Below are 20966 nucleotides of genomic sequence, written 5' to 3'. Positions count from 1 at the left end.
TAGAACTGAAACGTTTATCAACAGCGAGTTAACAAAAGCAAATGCCTTTTCAACATAGTCTAAAAACGGTTATGATTCACATTAACACTTCTTCACTGTACACAATGAGTAATTTGATCTGAGCAGGGATCTAAACTGTGGCCTAATGCCATTATTCAAGATTGCATATAGACAAAAGCTGTTATGTAACTCCATTACATGCATAATAAGCTGCTTTGAATTGGATATAGTGAATTCAGCAGTTTTTAGCACTGGCCTCTCCCTTTGGGAAGTTGTAGGTAGTGGCTTACAGAAGTAACATAGTCATCTCACAGTTCCTACAATGAACTTTAATCTCATATACACATTTAGATCCCCTTCCATTCAGTAAAACATACATGGTTAGTCCTAGGAGTCATCATCTTTAATGACATTAATTAAATTAGACACAGTTAATTAGATTCTAAGTTTCCTTCAGACAACATGCTAAAGCCTTTTCTGCATTTGTTTGCATTTCCTTCCCAATTACATACACACACTTTCAGACTTAGGCCTACTCTCCACCATTAAGTAGCTACATTCTGAAGAGCTTTAAACGGATACATTTTTCTTAATGTCTTTCATTATCTGGTTTCTCCCACATCTGAGCAGCGTCGAAGGCTTAAATAAATGTTAAATAAATCCTGTATCTAACATGCCAATTATAATGGATCTATATCTACCAAAGATCAAAACAGAAATTATGAAATTACAAATAAATCTAAATGAAACAAAACACATTTATTTGTGAGTTCTTTGTATGTCTATGCCCATGTGTTTGGAAAGACAACTGAACTTATAAGAGCTTAACATATTTGATACTCATTGCTAATTCATAAAAATGTATTATGAAATTTAGGAAACACAAATTTAATACAAATATCCGTATTTTAATCTTGTAAAAAAGAAGATGGAACACTCTATGTCCTAATATCTTTGGAATTTATGGTGTAGTCAATTACTCTACAGTACATCCTCTTAAGGACATGTCACCAGTGATCCTGATAATTAAAATAGGCCTATGAAAAGTATCTGCAATATATAGTATCTACAAAACTGAGTTATCAGTGCTAAATTTATCAGACAGGATGTTACCTTGACAGATCCAAAAGCTCCTCTTTGTGGGGCAGTGTCAGAGGAGGCAGATCTTGTCTTTCGTCATGAACTAGCATGTCAGCCAGCACCTGAGCGTCCTCATTTAACTGTGTCTGAGTTTCTCTCCTTCTAACCAAAATCTTTTTGTGAAGATGAAATGAAGAGAAAGAAGACAGAGGTGCTGAGTTGGTTCAGGGTCATCATTATCGGACACAGCCATGTTTTCTGCCCTGACCCCCGTCTGCTTTAAGCTGCCACGCTGCTGCTGCTGCTGCCCAGGTGTAGAGTCGTGGGGTGGGGGGTGGTCGCTTGAGGCCAGGCAGTCCGCAGGGAAGATGACTGAGGAGGAGGATGCAGTGCAGCCTCCATACATAGGTGAGGCTGATACCCTGTCCCACTGTGAGGGGTGAAAGTGATACCCCTGACCCACAGTGAGGGGTATCGGGGGTGGATGGAACAGCACTTTCTGTTGTGGTTGAGTAGAGCGGGCTCTACTGCCGGTCCACAAACCTGACGTTGATGGGGGCTCCGGGGGTGAGCAGCCCGTGGGTTTTGGCACGGACCTCCTCGGTGAGTGGCGACACCTGGATATGGAACTTCTGGATCAGCTACAAAAAAGTCATACCAGCCCAAAATCATTACATACGTGCCAGAAATCATTACAGTATCATGAAGCACACGTGCCAAAATCAACAGCTCTATGTCTTTCCTTTAGCTTACCTACAGTTCAGCAATGCCCTGGCATACTGTTGAACAGGAACTGAATGCCTTTCTGTTTACAGTGGTGGATTCAAACCTGTTATGTTTTTCCTCAACTGCACTTCTACCAAGGTCTGCAAGGCTTCTACCGTCAATCATTTCCTTTTCCCTGTTTGAGACACTGCTCCACTGTAGGCAGTTACTCCAGGTTAGAGATTTTGTGGGAAAAAGTGTTGAAGCAAAAAAGTACCCGTTAGGTATGATTTCACTAAAGTGAAGATGTTTGAAACGGTTTTTGAAATGCGGAACATGACAGCCAAACCCATAACAGGATATACCCTATCTAGAAGAGAAGAGACAGAAGCTACAGGTTAACCTGTGTGAGTGAGAGTCACAGAGGGAGAGGATACCTGCGGTCATTCCCTGTAAAATCAACCCGAATTTGGGGGAGGTGACGACTCCAATTTTGTGTAAACGTTCTTAATATATTCAATAAAGAACAACCAAAACATTAGCCTGATTGGATTTGCCATTCTAGATATATTGGCTCTTAAAAGTGGGGGTGCTACCCAAAAAGATTGGGGTTTGTGTCCATTTTGCAGTGTCATCTTTGGCATTAAAGCAGGGAAAAACTTGAAAACTATTTTCAGACAGAAAAATGTTTCAGAATACTGCTCAGAAGAAAAGTAATGGTCATTCAAAAATTCCGATTTGTTTTTATAATTCACCACTTGCTGTATGACTTCTACAAAGAAGCCACAAAGAAAATTAAGTCAAACAGATCATTTATTTCATATTTATTTCATAACATACAACCCCCCCCCCCCTTTTTTTTTTAAAGAGCCAATGAAGGATGTTTTTTACGTGTTCTCTGTTGAATATATAAAGAACATTGACACAAAGTTTGAGCAAAATTGTAGTGCTCACCCCCCCACGCCTCGGATTGATTTCTCAGGGAACGGCCCCTGTGTCAGTGAGAGTCAGAGGGACAGGGTGGCGGGTGCACCTGTGTGAGGGCCAGGTGCATCTCCAGCTCGGCGATTCGGCGACCGACGCAGCTGCGGATCCCGTAGCCGAAAGGAATGGAGCCGAAGTTGTCCACCCGGTCCGTGGCGTCCTTCCTCACCCAACGCTGCGGCAGGAACTGCGCGGCGTTGGGAAAGCTGCCCTCATCCAGCGACGTGGTGTAGTGGCACAGTGCCAGCTGAGTCTGTGGCACCGGCAGGGAGAGAGGCTGAGGCAAGCCAACACGCATCACATGCTTTCAATCAGGACCTTTACATACCGTGACACAAACCACCAAGTGCTTCCACGCTTGGGCTGCATGAGTAATATTTTCCCCGTCCTCAAATTTTTCAATTTATTTCTTCTTACAGGACAATTGCGCATGTGTTGTGCGATGTGTTTACTTGTGTTTGGTTAGACCCAACCAAATGGGCCTATCAGAATGCAGGTCCCACATCTCTCAGTAATGAGTCAACATAATCCCCACACCACCACTCTGTGTACTGGCTCTGGGGCTAACACTGTGTGTACTGGCTCTGGGCTCTTGTTCCCAGTGTACTGGCTCTGGGCTCTTGTTCCCTGTGTACTGGCTCTGGGCTCTTGTTCCCGGTGTACTGGCTCTGGGCTCTTGTTCCCTGTGTACTGGCTCTGGGCTCTTGTACTGGCTCTGGGTCTAACACTCTGTGTACTGGCTCTGGGCTCTTGTTCCTGGTGTACTGGCTCTGGCCTCTTTTTCCCTGTGTACTGGCTCTGGGCTCTTGTTCCTGGTGTACTGGCTCTGGGCTCTTTTTCCCTGTGTACTGGCTCTGGGCTCTTGTTCCCTGTGTACTGGCTCTGGGGCTAACACTCTTCTGTGTACTGGCTCTGGGCTCTTGTTCCCGGTGTACTGGCTCTGGGCTCTTGTACCGGCTCTGGGTCTAACACTCTGTGTACTGGCTCTGGGCTCTTGTTCCTGGTGTACTGGCTCTGGGCTCTTGTTCCCTGTGCACTGGCTCTGGGCTCTTGTTCCCTGTGTACTGGCTCTGGGGCTAACACTCTGTGTACTGGCTCTGGCCTCTTTTTCCCTGTGCACTGGCTCTGGGCTCTTGTTCCCTGTGTACTGGCTCTGGGTCTAACACTCTGTATACTGGCTCTGGGCTCTTGTTCCCTGTGTAATGGCTCTGGGCTCTTGTTCCCTGTGTAATGGCTCTGGGCTCTTGTTCCCTGTTTACTGGCTCTGGGCTCTTGTTCCCAGTGTACTGGCTCTTACCCCTGCAGGGATGAGGTAGCCCCCGACTGCGAGGTTCTTCTGGGTGATGCGACCGTTTCCTGGCAGCACGGGGAACAGCCTGAGCGAGCGGACAGATGGAAGGGGATCACAGGAGAGGTAAGATGACGGATGAAAGAGGAGAGCAGAGGAGGAGAGGAAAAGAGAACAAAGAACCCGTGACTCACAGAACTTTCCCACAGGCCCCACAGGGCCCATCAGCTTCCTGGAATGTGAGGGTTTGTGTTGGACAATAATGAAGAATCACGCAGGGCGGGGGCTCGCTTCAGTCAAATTACACTCACAATGCATCTGTCCTGGTTAATCAGACGCGTTTTAATAAATGTGCGTGCGTGTGTGCGCGCATGCGTGTGTGTGTGGGTGCACGGGCATGTTTGCGTGTGTGCGCGTGTTTGACAGGGAGCACCTGAGTGTTTCCTTCACCAGCCCTCGGATGAGGGGCAGTTGGGGGAGGTCCTCAGAGACGGGCACTTTGTCAGGCCCCAGCGTGCTCACCACCTCTTCGTAGATCTGCTGCTGCACCTGGGGGTGGAGAGCCAGCAGGTAGGTGCTCCAGGATAGAGTGAACGAAGTCTGAGGGAGGAGAGGAAAAGCGCAGTCAGACAGGAGACTGAGGCTTCGAGGTAACAAAATGGCCGCCTCATTTGACACTGAATGCCTGTAAAAAATGAAGCGGGGTTCGTGGTGAATCCAAAATGAGAACACACAGTGCTGTATGTTGTGTAGGACAAAGCTTGCAAGAAGCTAGCCCCCTCCTGCGTTTTTAAGTCTACATTGGGCTTAAGCCTGTTTCGCGTGTTTACCCAAACGTGAAACCCATTAGCTCTGGCTTGGGTCACATACTCCCCATGGAAACTGCCATAATGGTCCCACAAACAAAAAGATTAGAAGAAAGCCAGCTCTGGAGTTCACACACTGAGAAACTCATCCAACATTTCAATAATAACCTTAAACACCTCATCTGGCGACACGTCAAACAGAACAGAGAGGTAAGTGACACAATGGGGCATAGCTGAGCTCAGCCCAATCTGCCATGCCCTTTTGACCAAGCACACAAAAGGAGAACCATCGTTCAGGACTCCCATAAATCTGACAGCACATAACACCCCCTGACAGCCCTGGGGGCTTCTGGGTAAATGGAGATGTTAAGAGGTGTCAGACAGCTGTTTAACTTGGTGCACACAAAGGCCCCCCTGTGCAGGACTGCTAGACTGATCAGTTTAATGAAATGAAAGCCATGAGAACAATCCCAGCTCCACTTTCAACACTCTGGTGCCTCGCCAGCTGTGCTTACAGCTACGCTGAACTGAAACCGAAGTATCACACGCACCCTATACACCAGAGCCATAACGAAGTCAGAACCAAGCCTCACACAAAAGAACCAAGCTTTGCACGCTCCCTTAAACAGAACCAGACTTCCACTCCTGTGTAAAACCTCAGGACAAGAAACAAAGACCAGAAACAAGTCACACATTCCAAAACCAAACCACAAACCAAAACCAAGCCTCACACACCAGAACCATCCACTAACCTGACACAGCTGAGACACAAGCACTCCTCGCCACAATAGTGGTCATGATCAATCGTGTTTTACCCAACAGAATGAGGGAAAGCAAGACTGCTTTGACCATTCTACAGTTTAAACTGCCCTGTTGACACTCCCTCCAACACGTTTCACTCCTACACCAACAGCAGCATCTGTCTCTATGCTCAACAGGCAAGTAAGAGTTGAATAAAGTAATTATATAATCTCTGGGTTCAAGTTCAAAGCATGAATTTATTGCTGTGCCTTCTCAGAACTCTTCATGTACAAGAAATGTGCTGAAGGCATGTGTGTTCTTTCAGTGTTATGTGTGTTCTAAGCAAGTGTCTCAAGTTCCACTTGCTTTTTTTTTTTTTATTCTTTAGATATTGGTTCCTTCATTGCTGTCTCTTGTTCTCTGGTATAATGGAATATAATAACTAGATTTTCCTGAAGGAACTTGATGCCAGTTGTGGCATCAGCGTCAGAAATAAAATATACAGTACACACAATTTAGTGCATAACACGTGCGACACAATTTATGAAAATGCAATCAGTATCGTAAAATGACTGCAGGTAGCCAATTAGCACTCTTGGAGTTTGTATACCAGCCTTAACTCTATGCAGAGAAATGAAGGAATTTCATACTTTGGTGGCCCTTGAACACCAGTTTAATTAAAAGTAGACTATAGCGATCAGTAGATTGTCATTTCAGATGCGTTTCATTATACAATTGTCGATTTTTTGGATTCATTTAAATTAATTTTGTGCCATAAAACAGTGAGTTAATAATACTGATGCATGCTTTCTCTCTCAGATTCCTGCCTTGTTGACCAAAACATTTTTTTTTTCATTGTGGTTTTGTTTAAGCACCTGTAGATGAAGAAGAAGTCCCTCATCCTCTCATGAATCCCCCTGTCCTCACCGTATCCACTCCAGCCAGGAGCATCTCAGTCATGTTGGCGTAGATCTCCTCCAAAGTCAGCTCCTTGGTTACCAAAAGGCAGGTCAGAAGCCCGCCCTTTACCTCCTGTCCAGCTGCCAGCTGACCCTGAATCTCTGACAACCTCCTGTCCACGTGGACCTTACCTGTGGACAGACAGAGGCCCCGCCCTCACCACCATGCCAAACTCCTACTCGAGGTACTCTCGTCGAACCCTGAAGCCGGAGAGTCACATGGATGGTCACGTGCAATCTCTATTATATGTCCACGGAGAAGATAAATTGGTCCTTTTGTCGACGGTCCATGCTTGACATGAGTGCATTTTATTGGTCTAGATTTCAGGGGCAACTTAGATGCAAACCCCGCCTCCTCCCTGTTGTTGCCCACCTCAAAAATGGTAAATGGTTGGCATTTATATAGCGTCTTTATCCAAAGCGCTGTACAATTGATGCTTCTCATTCACCCATTCATACACACACTCACACACCAACGGCGATTGGCTGCCATGCAAGGCACCGACCAGCTCGTCAGGAGCATTTAGGGGTTAGGTGTCTTGCTCAGGGACACCTCGACACAGCCCGGGCAGGTGATCGAACCGGCAACCCTCCGACTGCCAGACGACTGCTCTTACTGCCTGAGCCACGTCGCCCCATGTACACAAGCCCTCCTCCCCCCTTTAGGCACCAACCCCCAGACCACACAAAGATTCCCCACAGCCCATATTGCTCACTGAATTTGAAGAGGCCGTCCCAGGAGTGGCAGAACTCTTCCCAGGGCTTGGGGATGAGTGGCCGCAGCCATTTGGGAATGGCTCCAGCATACATGGAAGTCTTGAAGGAGCTGAACATGAGGTGCAAGGCAGCAATGTACTCCAGGCTCAGCTGGGGTATCCGCTCCTCCAGACAGCCCAGTCGCTGCTCGTACAGCACCACGGAAATGCCTGTAACCCCAGAGCAAGATCCCAGGTTCTGTCAACACTTCCATTGCCATCAAGGGACTTCAGTTTAGTGACTGCTCTTGGGTAGATACCAATACTACAGACCACCCTAACAGTTGCATTCTTTTGTCACTTTGAAGAAACTCCACAGTGCTCCCATCTTCTGATTATCTTTTCATTTTTTAAAAGCATACAACCGTATATATAATTACCATTAATTGTCTCTTGAAAAAAATTTTGATTTGTATTTGAATACATGCTGTTTTGCATGATGTTGTATGACTTCAATCAGGTTTCTAAATTCCTCTTATTTATTGGAGGAATTTACGACTTACGAATTCAAATTCTCCCCGTAACACCTACAATATCTAGCAGATTCTCTCATCTTATCCAAAGCAACTTTTAAATTGCTCACATTCTTTACATAAGATCTGGTTAAACGTAATCCCACCTTCTGCAGCTCACTGAGGTGTGTACTAGAGCCCCACATCGGTAGAGCACGCAGCGTGATAACCACGCACCCAGACTCGGCCTCTCCTGTGTCTCTCACCCACCCTCCATGGCGTATTTGAAGAAGAGGTCGTTGACGTTGAGCACGGTGAGGCCGTCGGGCTGCCGGCCGCGCAGCGCACGGACCCTCGCCACCAGGTCCGTCACCACGCCGCTGATGTCATCGGCGAAGACCGCCACGTCACGCGGCCGCATTATCTGCTGACGCAGGACGCTCCGCATCTTCAGCCAATCCTCGCCCTCCCTGCAGCGCGGGAAAAACAAAACCGTCTTCAGCCAATCATCGCCCTCCCTGCAGCGCGGGGAAAACAAAACCGTCTTCAGCCAATCATCGCCCTCCCTGCAGCGCGGGAAAAACTAAACCGTCAAGCACCAGGCAAAAAAAAACACAACTAAGTCACTAAGTCAACACTACTAAGTCAGAAGTCATATTTTTCCTATATTAATCTTCCTTTCAAAGGATCAGGGACCACATTCTTACCCTTAACACTACCCCCCTCCCCCAACCTATGCAGGGGAATGGGAGGAACCCATACCATACAAGTAGTAAGGTAAACTTAGCATAACCTCTGTGGCTGCCATTAAAATGCCAGACTAATTTCAAGTTCTTGGTCATACGTTTTCTGATTGCATTCAAACCTTAAGATTTATACAATAATGCTCTCCTGTTATTGAATGTTCTGGATTAAAATATTTAATATTTAATATTGTTTTATTTGCCCTCCATTTGCCCTCTTCTGGGGATGGGGAAAGGGAAAGCTTTGTCACATTTTTTTTTTTTTGGGGGGGGGGGGGTTTCTGGTTAATAGATTCCCTCTGGAAAAGTTTATTTTTCCTGTTTAGCAACATTGCACCTAAAAAAAAAAATGAAATGAAACAATTTTCCTGGCTACCAGTTACTACTAGGATCAGATTCAAAGTAGCTCCACCCTAGCTCCCCAGTGGTGGAATGGCCTCCCCATTCCAATAAGAACTGCTCACTCTCTGCCAGTCTGAAGACTTGCCTCTTCACGGTGTGCCTTGTCTCCTCTTGTCCCCTGATTGTTTCTCGCCTGACTATATCTTTAACCCCTTGTTGTATTTTGTACTATAATCAAGGACTTTTGAATTTGTATTTGTCTTGATACTGCAGTTCCTTACCTTATTGCTTTCAGACATTGCCTATCTATCTCGTTTACTAGACTTTTTTTCATTGCTTTACAACCTATCATATACAAATTGTACCTTATCCAAGCTGTTCTGTTGTCCGTTCAATGACCTTCATATGCAAATGTTTTGTTTGGAGTGTCTGCCCAATAAAATGTAAGGGAATGTAAAACATGTAACCATTTTAATTGTTTGTCCAGATAGCTGTCAGAAGCCACTAATGGAGCCTGGGGCGCTCAACAAGCGGACGGGGGTCAAAGGTGAGACACTGACGCTGAGATGAGGCCAGTGGCGCGTCCTCTCATGTCCCGGTACTCCTTCCATGACTCCATGTTGGCGCGCTGAGGAGCCACTCCCTCTGCCCTGAGCACCTCCGCGATCATGTCCCTGTCAGCGATGGACACCACCAGCTGTGGTCCGAACCGGGACTTGAAGATCCTTCCATACTTCTGACTGTGCTGCTGCTGCAACGAGGAGGTACCGAGATCAACACTGTGCCCTCGACACTGTTAACACCGAGGCTGAACGATATGACTATTGACACTGATGCTGAATACAATGTTAACACTACAGTGGACACTGCCTCCCATAACACTGAAGGTGAACCTTATTAGGAGGGGTCATAGTCAAGGGGTCGTGTACATAGCTGATCAGGTGTCTGCAGTAGCGGGGCACAATTGGCCTCAACCCAGGGCTACGGTGGGTTAATCAGGCTCCCCTGAGGTGTGGCCTATTGCATTTGTGCCTCCCAACAACATCCCACACTCAGAAGGTTCCAAAAGGCTCTTCTGTATCTCCAGATTGGAGCAGTGCAAGGGTTCTTTTTTTGGTAAAATAGGTCAATCTGGGAACTTTCACACTTCTCACACCTACCATTGAGAGTTCCGCTATGGAGACAAGTCTAGGATCCTTTTTCCTGAGAGTGCTGCAGGCTACCAGCAGTAATTATTGAGAAATATGCCTCTCCTATAATTGTGTGTAAAAAGAGTCTGAGCCGTTTTCTGGCTCTGGTACACCATACGTTTCAGTTACATTTATTACAGTGCTGTTTGTGGATTCAGTAACCTAGTATTACTACTGCCACTACTGCTGCTGTCACGACTACTATAACAACAACAACAACAACAACAACAACAACAACAACAACAACAACAATAATAAGTTAACGGAAGAAAAACACACCAATTGATTTAGATTGAATGTAGCTGCCCATATTTGAACAATGCCATCACCGCTGCTTGTGATCTGATCTGTAGCTTTTAGGGGTCAGCATTCAAGCCTCTTGTCGACTGGGTGGCTCAAGACGCACACAAAGAACGCTGTGTACCCATATTTCCCCTTGGCACTCCTAAACGGCCACACCCACCACCCCCCGCCCCCACATGACATGGACGGACGGCTTTGAAACTGTACCCTTTTGCAAAGAGCACTGGCAGCAGCCATCACATCCCACAGAGAAAAAAAACCACACAAGCGGGCACTGTGCAGTGGGGACAATATGTCTACATGTGAATAAACACTACGGAATTCGATCTCTCTCAACTTGGAAAGTAAATTCAACGGATGCCAAACCTTCTCAGTTTCTTTTTTTTAGTTGGAAAATGTGATGTGTCTTCTAGTTTAGTTTTACAATAGTACCATGACGCACCAACTTCGTGGCAGGATCGTGCCAATATTTTCGAAGATAATAAGGGTTGGGTGGTGGTTCTTGTATTCATATTATGTAATTCAGTGTAATCAAAGTCTGATAACGATGAAGGATCAGAGATCAAACGACAGAATCCGCAGGTCATTGGCGCATTTCCACGAGCTAGCGCGTGAGGTTGTGTGTTCGCGGTGTCCTCCTACAGAACCTTAGGCCTCCGAGCAGTCAAAGGGACTAAGGATATTCTTACACTGATATGCGACTAGTAGCCAAAAACATGACCGAAGCGCTAAAACAGCGACAAAGAAAAAACTTTCAATAACCAGAATGTGAGTGTGCCGAAAATAGTAGCACAGCAGTGGTCAATCAGGAAGACTACGAAGCTTTGAAACTCTACCCAGAATGCATTTCTACAAACGGTCCTGGAACCTCTTCCATTTTCACATCTACCTTAGCCTATGCTTGTTTGTGAACCAGAACCAATTTATTTATATTTCTAAATCTCTTGTTGGATTTGAAGATTTGGATGTTAGGCTAACTGCCTGCCTTTTAAACGTAGCTAACGGTTATATTAACTATTTTTACTGCTACTGTGGTTTCACGGTTTAGAAAGTAGTCTATAAACCCTATAAACAGGCTGACAAGAGAAAGTTAAAAAGCCACAAATGCCACAACCAGTGTACGCCAACTGACGTAGGCTATTACCTGTCACACCAGTATTTTAAAAGTGCAATCTCATGTTCTCGATACATAAGCTTAATATTAGTAGCAATAATAACAATAATAATAATAATAATAATATGAAATTATTTGATGTTTGTACCGAGAAGAATGCCTGAATTTAACACAGGGTTACCTAATTTAGTAGCTACACCCATAAAGAAAAATAACGAGTTTAACCAGCTTTGGCGCGCATTTTAATGTTTTGTTCTTCCATTTGAAGAGGAAATTTGTTCACAGCGACTTCTGCAACATTAACCCTGACAAACATGGAACAAATTCTTAATGTGCCGTTTTTGGGAAATGACCTTGAATAAACAAATATTTTTACATGACAATCTAATTATTGTTACTTTCTTTTTTCTTCCATTGGCAACCCCCTGCAAAGTACTCATATGTCCCCTGTGTGGGACATTATGCAACTCAAACTTGAGCATGCGCCTTTTCCATGCGCGATTCTAAGCTAAAAAAAAAACCTCAATGGAGACATAGCCTTGCGTGTGCCAAAAGACGTCTATATATTGTATATATCGGTTACGTGCGTCCTTGCGTACTGCCACTGAGCAGAAGATGTTATACAGACTGGTGTGGCTACATGTATTGGTGGAGCGCGACCCCTGTGCGCTTACATCCGTCATATACAATTATGTAAAGTTGGCAAAAAAGTGCGCGCACGTGTAGTATGGATATGTCCTTGCATGCACTCCTAAATATAATTTTACCATGTTAGATGTCCAGAATGTAAACCAGACCTACCTGTATTTCATGGATTCGACTGAAACCGTCTCTAAAAAAGAAATCAATAATATTACTGATAGTGCTTGGTCCTGCCATATCTTTCAGTGTCTTCAGTGGACCGTCTTTTCCAACTGCTGCAGCTGAAAAGTTTCCGGGCAACACATTTTCCTCAACTGCCGGTAGAGATTGGCATGTAGAATGTTTGTGAAAACCCCGAGTCCGGAGCAGAAAGTGTCTGTTCTCCGCCGTGACCGGCAGTATCCTGAGGTGAAGGTGTCGCATTTTCTTCAGAAGTGCCATTCTGTATCCTCTCTCCGCTGTCTATGACAGACTGTAGATTAATGTTAAATGTTTCCAAAATGTGTTTCTTCCGATCTCTCCAGACGGATCCTTCACAATTGCCCACTAGTGTCTGTGCGCGAAGTAATTGCTGGAGATGACTGAGCTTCGCTCCCAGCGACGAATTTAAAGGCAGGCTTCAGGGGGTGACGGTGTAGAGAGATGGGTGGGATGGTCTGGCGGGTTGGAAGTAATTCAAATCTGTATCATAGGAGCGGAACACACGTTCGACTACAACACAGCAAATGCGAAATTTGAGACAGTGCGAAGTGTTCAGATGGCCATGAATGTCTAAAAGCGTCAAATAAGAGTGATAATACCTTTCCCACGATATTCGCAAATACATACATCGATGGCACGATTTTGGGGAAAGAAGTTTGATTCCAAAACTAGATTTTTAATTTTCTGACCACATACCATGCAAAGAACTCGCATTTACAAAGAATGTTCAACATGCATTACAAACAAAGTCCGCCAGGGTAAAGAGTAAATTAATATGGACATTAATTTCAGTGTAGGCTAGTTAGCGTATGACAGTTTCATCATACATCAAGACACAAGCTGTGAAATGCAGCATTTTACACCTCTGTTGACCTTGCTGGCATTTCCCACGCCTGAACCATTTAGGAAAATGCTGGCAAACAAGCATTAAATTGCTGGTGACAAAATGACAGCAAATCTAGCTGTTGGTTTTAATTAACTGTAACATCAAAGGGATGCCACTGAACTGTTGGGGAAATGGTAACTGAAATTGTGCATTCCTGTCAGTGCGATTACAGCGCTGCGTAGCAGTATGGCGGCACGGTGGCGTCGTGGTTACCGCTGTTGTCTTGCAAGAAGGAGTTTCTGGGTTTGAATCTGGCCAGATCCTCTCTGCATCATCCTCTTTGCATGTTCTATCTGTGGTCACGAGGGCTTACCCTGGGTTTCCTTAGGTGTACTTCCTTAGGTGTACTCCTACCTTTGTCCTTGACCAAGGCACTAGCCTCAGAACTGTGGCTGCTCACTGCTCCTTAGATGGGTCAAATGCAGAGGACAAATTCCCCCACAGGGTTCAGCATGGACTTGAGAGAGGCCGTTGTGGAATGTGACTGTGACAGTGTGAAAAAAAATACCCAGGTCCTTGGCAGACAGAGAGAGCACAGTCGACCACTGCTCCGACTGAATGATGGCAGAGCTGGGAAGTCATAATGTACACTTATATTTGCTGAAAGACACTTATATTTGGATGCAAAAAAACCCCCAACAACTTCAGAGTATGGTTTGAATAACATGCGAGTGTTACAGACTGATAGAACCAGCCATAGTGCACGGTCAGCCATAGTGCACGGTCCGCGTGCACCATCTGAGTGAGCACACCTCCTCACACATCTCCTTCAGCCTGCCCTGCACAAGTCTGCCGATTACTTGTGCTTTTCTGAGATAATTATGTATGAACAGATCTCAGGGAGGAGCTGACTTCCCACTTTTATGTTGTGTAATGGAAGACACTGATTACATGGCCCTTTTGCTTTCTTGGCCTGTGTGCGAGCACTACATCATCTCAGCCCAGAGTACAGGTGTTTCAGGGTGGGTTCTCAGGCACGTGGTATGTTACTGAGGTAAGGGAACGAATAAGATACCACATACCCATCCCTTTAACACTTTAACACTTTATTGGCCATGAATGTGACGACTCCACATTGCACAGTGAATGCTTATTATAGTTATTAAGAAATTGCCTACAGTCATCAGCTCCACCCAAAGAGTGATGTATGTAATATCTTCCTTCTTAAGAAAGAGGAACATGAAAAAAAGACATCAACAGCACCCAGAGAGTTCCCAGGATATATTTAGATTTTCAATTGCCACACAATGAAGAATCTTTTAAAATCCAAGACTTTCCAACAGACCACCCTCAGGTTTGTCATAAGGATTTGCTCTCTGCTGAGATTAGTGCCCCACAAAGCTGTTTTGTTGTATTATATTAATACCAATCAGATGAGGTTACAGCACCACAGTGTATAATTATTGAAATATGCAGATGAAAGGCCTTTGGTTGGTTGTTGATCTTAAAGCAGAGACTGTGATGGACGTAAATACTTAGACTTCAGGAATGGTGTAGGCCTGCTGTTTGTTTGTGACTGTGGACAGAACCAAGCAATCGATTCTTCACAGCAGTGACCCCCTCCCATCACTCACCCACTGTGATCAATCTGCTCAAACAATGGAATGTTTGATGTGTTTGGGGACTTTGCACACAACACTGGCGGGGTTTTAAGAAAGCTGACCAGAGGTTGTTTTTAATCAGTAAACTGAAGAGTTTTTGAGTCAGTCGGGATATTCCTGAGAAGATTTATGTTAGCCTTGTTGAAACCGTCCTTGTTGTTAATATTACTGTATGGTTTGGAAATCATGGCAATCATGCAGAAGTTTCCATATATAGGGATGCTCGGGCTATAGTAAACAACCCTAACCACCCTCTGATTTTGTGGTACTTTCTTCTGGATGTAGTTTTAAAACACCATTGGCTAAAGGTAACATGTACAAAAGGTAATTTGGCTCTCATTCAATTAACTTACTAAACAGAACACGATGATTCTGTTGAGACCATATATACTCACTGAGGAACACCTGTACACCTACTTATTCATGGAATTATCTAATCCCCTAATTGTGTGGCTGCAGTGCATAAAATCATGCATGATGGGCTACAACAGCAGAAGAGCACGTCAGGTTCCACTTCTGTCAGCCAACAACAGAAAGATGAGGCTGCAGTGGGCACAGCTGCACCAAAACTGGACACTTGAAGACTGGTAAACATAGCCTGGTCTGACGAATCTCGATTTTGTCAGAATTTGTCACTGACAGCATGAATCCATGGACACAACCTGCCTGTGTCAACAGTCCAGACTGGTGCTGGTGATGTAATAGATCTTGTGGAATCTGTGCCACAAAGAATTGAGGCCGTTTTGGGAGCAAAGGGAGGCCCTACCAAGTCCTAATAAAGTGCAAATAGTATATTTTTCTAAGCATTTCTTGCATATTTTATGTAATGACAAGTGAAATGTTTTTGTGACGTGATCTGTTTTTATGTTATTGAGATGAGACCAAAGAACATTTTCCAGCCCTGTTTTAAAAATAGTTGTATACTGTCCTAAATAAAATGAATCAGACAGGCCTTACTTTTCAAGTAATTCAGTAAAAGCTTAACTTTTGTAAAAAGAGCCGGGCCTGATTAAGACACCATAGCAAATTTGCCTGACAGTCTCGTGAAAACTTGTCATCCTGCATGAATAGACATTGTCTAGGTCAATCAGCAGCCCTTCCGTGTTCAGCAGCTCTGTTTGAGGTGAAATTTGCACTCATTCCTTCTTAAAGAGTATCCAGTGGCTGCTGAATTATATGTGGTTTGTCTAACAAACTTGTGCTTTTTTTTGGGTGCAGCATCTACATGTAAAATCTTGTCAAGTTGAATCCTACTCAGTTCTACCCAATCACAGTGAGCATTGTGGTCCTGACTGAGCACTTCACGATGGCCTCTTAATTGTACAATAAGATTATAATTTTGTATTTGATTTAGCCATTTTATTGATGATTATTATTCCTATTGAAGTTTGTTGTTGAAATTATATATTCATGTGATTATTTCATTATTAATTACTTATCATATTATTAATTGCTTATCCTTTACTAATTTCTTATACTATTATTGGTTGCTTATGCTGGAATGATCCAGAGTATACACACTTATTAAAGTATCATAACTTGCCTTGTGCTACTCAATATTATATTCTGTAACTGTGTGAGTGGAGATGTCTCTCCCTGTCTGTACCATGGGCCTCCAAGGCCACGGCCATTAACTGTGTGTTCTGGATTATCTGAATACTAATGAAGGGGCGTACATTTGTTGCGCTCTGTGCCTACATATATCCAGACAAAGGTCCTGGAACCTTTGTCCTTGTTTTTGCATGTAACTTGGACCCTATGCGCATAGTAAAGATTGGATTTTATTTACTGTCTCTGTCTCTGAGTGTTTTCTTACAGGAATAAATTAAAATTCCCACCACAAGTTTTATGTATTTTCTATGCTTTTGTACATAAAACACTTCTGGCTGCTATTTTCCCATAAAAATAAATAATAATGTATCACAGGTGTCAGACTCCACACCTCTTGAAGCCTTCATTAGCAGCTGATTGAAAGGAAACAATAAAAACCTCTGACACTGCAGCCCTGGGAGTTGACTGTGACTCCCCTGCCCAATATGATAAGATGATGTTGGCTGGGTTGCACTGAATGCTGTGGGATTGATATGGTATTCACTGGGTTGCACTGAATGCTGTGGGATTGATATGGTGTTAGCTGGGTTGCACTGAATACTGAGGGATTGATCTGATGTTCCAGCAGCAGCATTGGTTTGTCTAGAATGGGACTTGCATGGTGCTTTGAGAGGGATGCCAATCACTGCCCATTCCACCTCATTTCTCATTTATGATCCAAAATTATTTTTCACTTTTTGGATCATAAATGAGGCTGTTATAATATTTTAAAAGAATGTCTTCAACAATATTTCTTAAAATATTTACAGTTTTAAAATGTGTTTGCCAGGCTAAATAAACTAAAGAAAACAGGCTAGCTAATAGTTTTCTGAAGACTTTTGAACTTGGGCATATGTGCATAACATTTGGACATACACAGTATGAAATAAAATGAATGTGGAGTCAGTGTTTCCCCAAGAGCAAAAAGCAATTTGGTGACACCTAGTGATGGCCTGACATATTACAAAAGAGCCTTGGATTTGGTTGACTGCACCTACACTGTTGCACACAAAACAGAACAGATCTAAGAAAAATACAGGAGTATGAAAGCCGCAAAGGCCCGAATATTAATTTAAATTTTAGTTAATTTTATCTTAAGAAATAAAATAAAAATGTCAATATAAATTCATGCCATGTCTTTCAACTTTGTTCTAATGTTCTTTGTTCAAAGGCACTGATTTTCTAAGTTAATTCGTAAAAGTCCATGAGAACAAACTGAAATGGGATTTCTGACATGGGTCACTTGGTTCCTCTCCTATTGTTAAGACTTGCACAGATATCTAGGCCCATTTTACATATATTTTTGGGGGATTTGATGCCACCCACATCCATGGGATATGGATAGTTGCCATAACTTTGTTTAGCTGATCTGTAACTTGTCATGTTTATAGAGCATGTTGTTTCCAAAGTCGATTATTTGTTGTTGTCTGTGAATCTCAAAATTACAAAAGGGAAACATTATCTTACAAATGTTGCATTAATACATCACACTTTGATATACATTACCATCTTAACAAATAAGGGGTCTAAATGCTTTGTCTCTGGACTTGGACTGTACCATGCCTCGTGCCGACTTCCTTGATGACCTTCGCCACGTCCCGTGCACTGACGTCACATTATAAATGTCATTCGGGGATCAGCAACTCAAGGGCCTCCAGGCCCGAGAACTGCTGGTTTTCCATCCTCCCTTTACCTACGAGTCATGTGTGAAGACAGTCTGGCCAATCAGTAGCACTAATTACCCAGGAGAAAAGAAAACCAGGGCTGGATTTGGATTCTTGGGCCAGAGTTGATGATCCCTAATCTATGAGGTGAAAATGCTGAATGACCATTATTAAGGTAGAAAAATATATACATTCTTAAGATCTCCCAAATTACATGAATTCACTCCATCTGTATCTATTTGAATCCGTTCATATTATTTTAAGGCATAGTTATATTCATATTTTATGTAAATACACATTTTAATTTACAAAGGCCTACGTCATCTTTTAAAACTTGCACATCTCTTCAGTGTGCTTGTCTTGAGTTTTTTTTTGTATTTGTCAAAAATGATGCAGACTGAAAAGGGATTTTAAAGTTTTAAAACATGGCAGAGGTTTAAGTAAATTCACAAGTAAAAAAACGTATGCGGTATTTAATCGACAGTTACAAACGTGTTCGTATTATTTTAAGTATTAGCCTACTCCAGACAAATGATTTTCCCCTTAACAACCGCATAATTCAGATGACGAACAGCAAGAAGGCACACACATTTTCTCTGACATCACAAAATTGTGTATCAGTAGCCGGATTCCTCCAACACGGCGTTTGTTGCGTTACTTTGGGGGTGGACCCGCTGTATAGCACATTTGGACGAATTTTCTGCAAGAAAACAAAACAGGCAGTGGAAGGGGATTACGTTTACTGAATCGAATTAGTATTTACACTAGTGTTTTTCCAGAATAAAACTCAGCTCATTGCCACCTGCAAACCCACCTGGCAAGAACAAGTAGCAAACCAGGCAGTTCGAAAGTGGGGCCTGCGTCACAAAGTAGCGAACGTGCTTGAGCCTTGGACTCAAGTGGAAGTTCCAAGCGGACTTCTGAACTCTCTCCGTCTGCGAAGTCGGCCGTCAGCGGGGCCGAGGCTCTTGTAGCCGGCCCTGTGGATGAGGAAGTGAAAAGGAAGAACCCACCCAGGTACGCCAAGATGAGGAATTTGTTTTATTACAGATTTGTGGATGGAAAGCTTATGAACAACCAGGTTATTGCCTGGTTCACATTGAGAGAAGGCTAACTCGGTTAGCGCGAACGTTCGCTAGCCAGCTAATGCCAAAACAAGCTAACTACTTCGCTAGCGAGCATTGTTGAACAGTACAAACCAATACGCTGTCCAGAATGAATGTTTCGTTGGTTATCTGCGATTACATGTGTATGTTGTTGGGATTGCTGTCTTTTAAACCAGCAATTTGTTGTGAAAATACCACGCACAATCTTGCTAGTTGAACCCGTTTAAGGTTTTTGCTAAGTTAGCTAGCTAGTACTAGCTAGACGCCTCCGCGCTCGCTCAGACAGTGTTTTGACTGGCTTGGTTGCTAGTTTCTAGTGACAGCGATGGTAGTCAACTGACGTTTTCTACATATCTATATTTATTGGGGACATTTCGGCAAAGTGATCTATTTAGTCGTTATTAGCTGCGTCAGCTGTCTGTAACACTGGACCTGCAGCTTTAGCAAAAAAAGAGAAAGAAAAAAAATCGAGTAAGCTGGTACGTTTGAATGTTTGTGGTTTAGCTTTGGCTATGGATTCATTTTGCGATAGACAACACCTGAGAAATGCAGATAAACGTGTTTTTTTTTTAAGGTGGCAAGCCAAGTTAAGTGTTTAGCTTGAAACTGGGCAAGTTAAAGGTAAGTTAGCATTGTGGGTCTGTATCGAAATTGGTGTCTGTCAGTAACGTTAGCGCGTCACAAAATGTGAGGCAAGCTGAGAATTTGGAGAGGCCCATGTCCACCACTTGGTATCTTAACATTACTCTTCCGTTCCGGTGGTAATGTGCCACAATACAGTTTCTGGGTATGCGCCATTGCAAGGCAGCCATCTGTCTTAAAATTCATGTTGGCCGAATGCATCTTGCGAGACCTTAAAGCAGCCGCTAGCACGAGCTAGTTTTATCCGTCATCACGTGGTATTAAGAATCACGTTTTGGGGCACTTGCGAGGGGGCTGCAGTGCCATGCAAGTCAATAGAACATTTTCATGTAGCTCGTGGTCGAATTCTAAAAACAAAAGCTATTAACAGGAACTATAATATCAGGATAGATGCACATTTCCATTATGCTAACGTGACGTGGAGCAATAATTATTGTGAGCACGGTCGTGTCGACCAATTTCTCGGCTCAGTTACCCGAAAGGTAGAGAAAACGACGCTTTTTGCAGAAAATGAGCTATTTCAACACTTAATATATTGTGCTGTCGATTACAGCTCGATTGATTTCATTTCACTTGCTGTTTTGTGCCATTGCCTTAACAATTATCTTCATTTCGAGCACTGTGCTTTTGCATGTGAGCATTATTTTTTTTCTTGGCAGCTGAAAAATTAAACCTTTATATACACATCTGTAGTATCTTTAGCACCAGTGATACCGTTTAGCTGAATGGAATATTAACTAAATTTGAGTTTTACATCTAGATTTGTAAGATGGTGTGTTCTGGCTGTCCAAGAGTTGATTCCTGAAAATGAGACCTGATGGTGATTATGCTTAAACAGAAAAGTGTATGCCTGACATATCTAGCTAGCTAACAAGCTGCCTGCCTTGCGCAGATATGTATTGTATATTACAAACTCCTCTATCTGCTACTCAGGTCGTGGGTGCTATGTTTGAATTTATTAATCGGCCAGAGCAACAACAAAATTCATTATTGCCAGACAAATGCCCTACTTAATCTATGGCCCTACATTCACATTTTACAAGTGGGTGGCTCGCTGACATCAGGAAAGTTTAGAGGTTTTAAAACGTGTTCTGGCGAACACTAAGCAATCAGGGTTATTGTGCAAACTAGCCAAATTCGACTTGCCATCAAGCAGTGACGGTGAGCACATT

General features: G+C 43.5%; 2 protein-coding genes across 3 annotated transcripts in view; one reads left to right on the top strand and one right to left on the bottom strand.

The window, feature by feature from the left end:
* Positions 1–308: 308 nt before the first annotated feature.
* Positions 309–12686, bottom strand: LOC133116801 (cytochrome P450 27C1). Its single transcript, XM_061226765.1, has 9 exons — positions 12264–12686; positions 9416–9606; positions 8041–8240; positions 7280–7489; positions 6532–6695; positions 4491–4657; positions 4067–4145; positions 2819–3022; positions 309–1721 (listed from the first exon to the last, which is right to left on the bottom strand). Exons 1-9 carry the CDS (start codon positions 12543–12545, stop codon positions 1605–1607), a joined length of 1614 nt encoding a protein of 537 aa, XP_061082749.1. The 5' UTR covers positions 12546–12686; the 3' UTR covers positions 309–1604.
* A 5931-nt stretch (positions 12687–18617) lies between these two features.
* The window catches only part of map3k2 (mitogen-activated protein kinase kinase kinase 2), a 12339-nt gene continuing 9990 nt past the window's right edge, over positions 18618–20966 (top strand). The window contains exon 1 of one of the 2 annotated variants that reach the window (XM_061227068.1): positions 18618–19063. The gene's annotated coding sequence lies outside the window, so the exon portion shown is untranslated. The remainder of the gene's footprint in view (positions 19064–20966) is intronic. The other variant, XM_061227069.1, reaches the window with a different exon arrangement.

Source organism: Conger conger, chromosome 17, assembly GCF_963514075.1.
Source record: "Conger conger chromosome 17, fConCon1.1, whole genome shotgun sequence".
Classification (NCBI taxonomy): Eukaryota; Metazoa; Chordata; class Actinopteri; order Anguilliformes; family Congridae; genus Conger; species Conger conger.
Note: the sequence above shows the minus strand (reverse complement) of the source record. Positions and strands in the feature narration are given on the sequence as shown.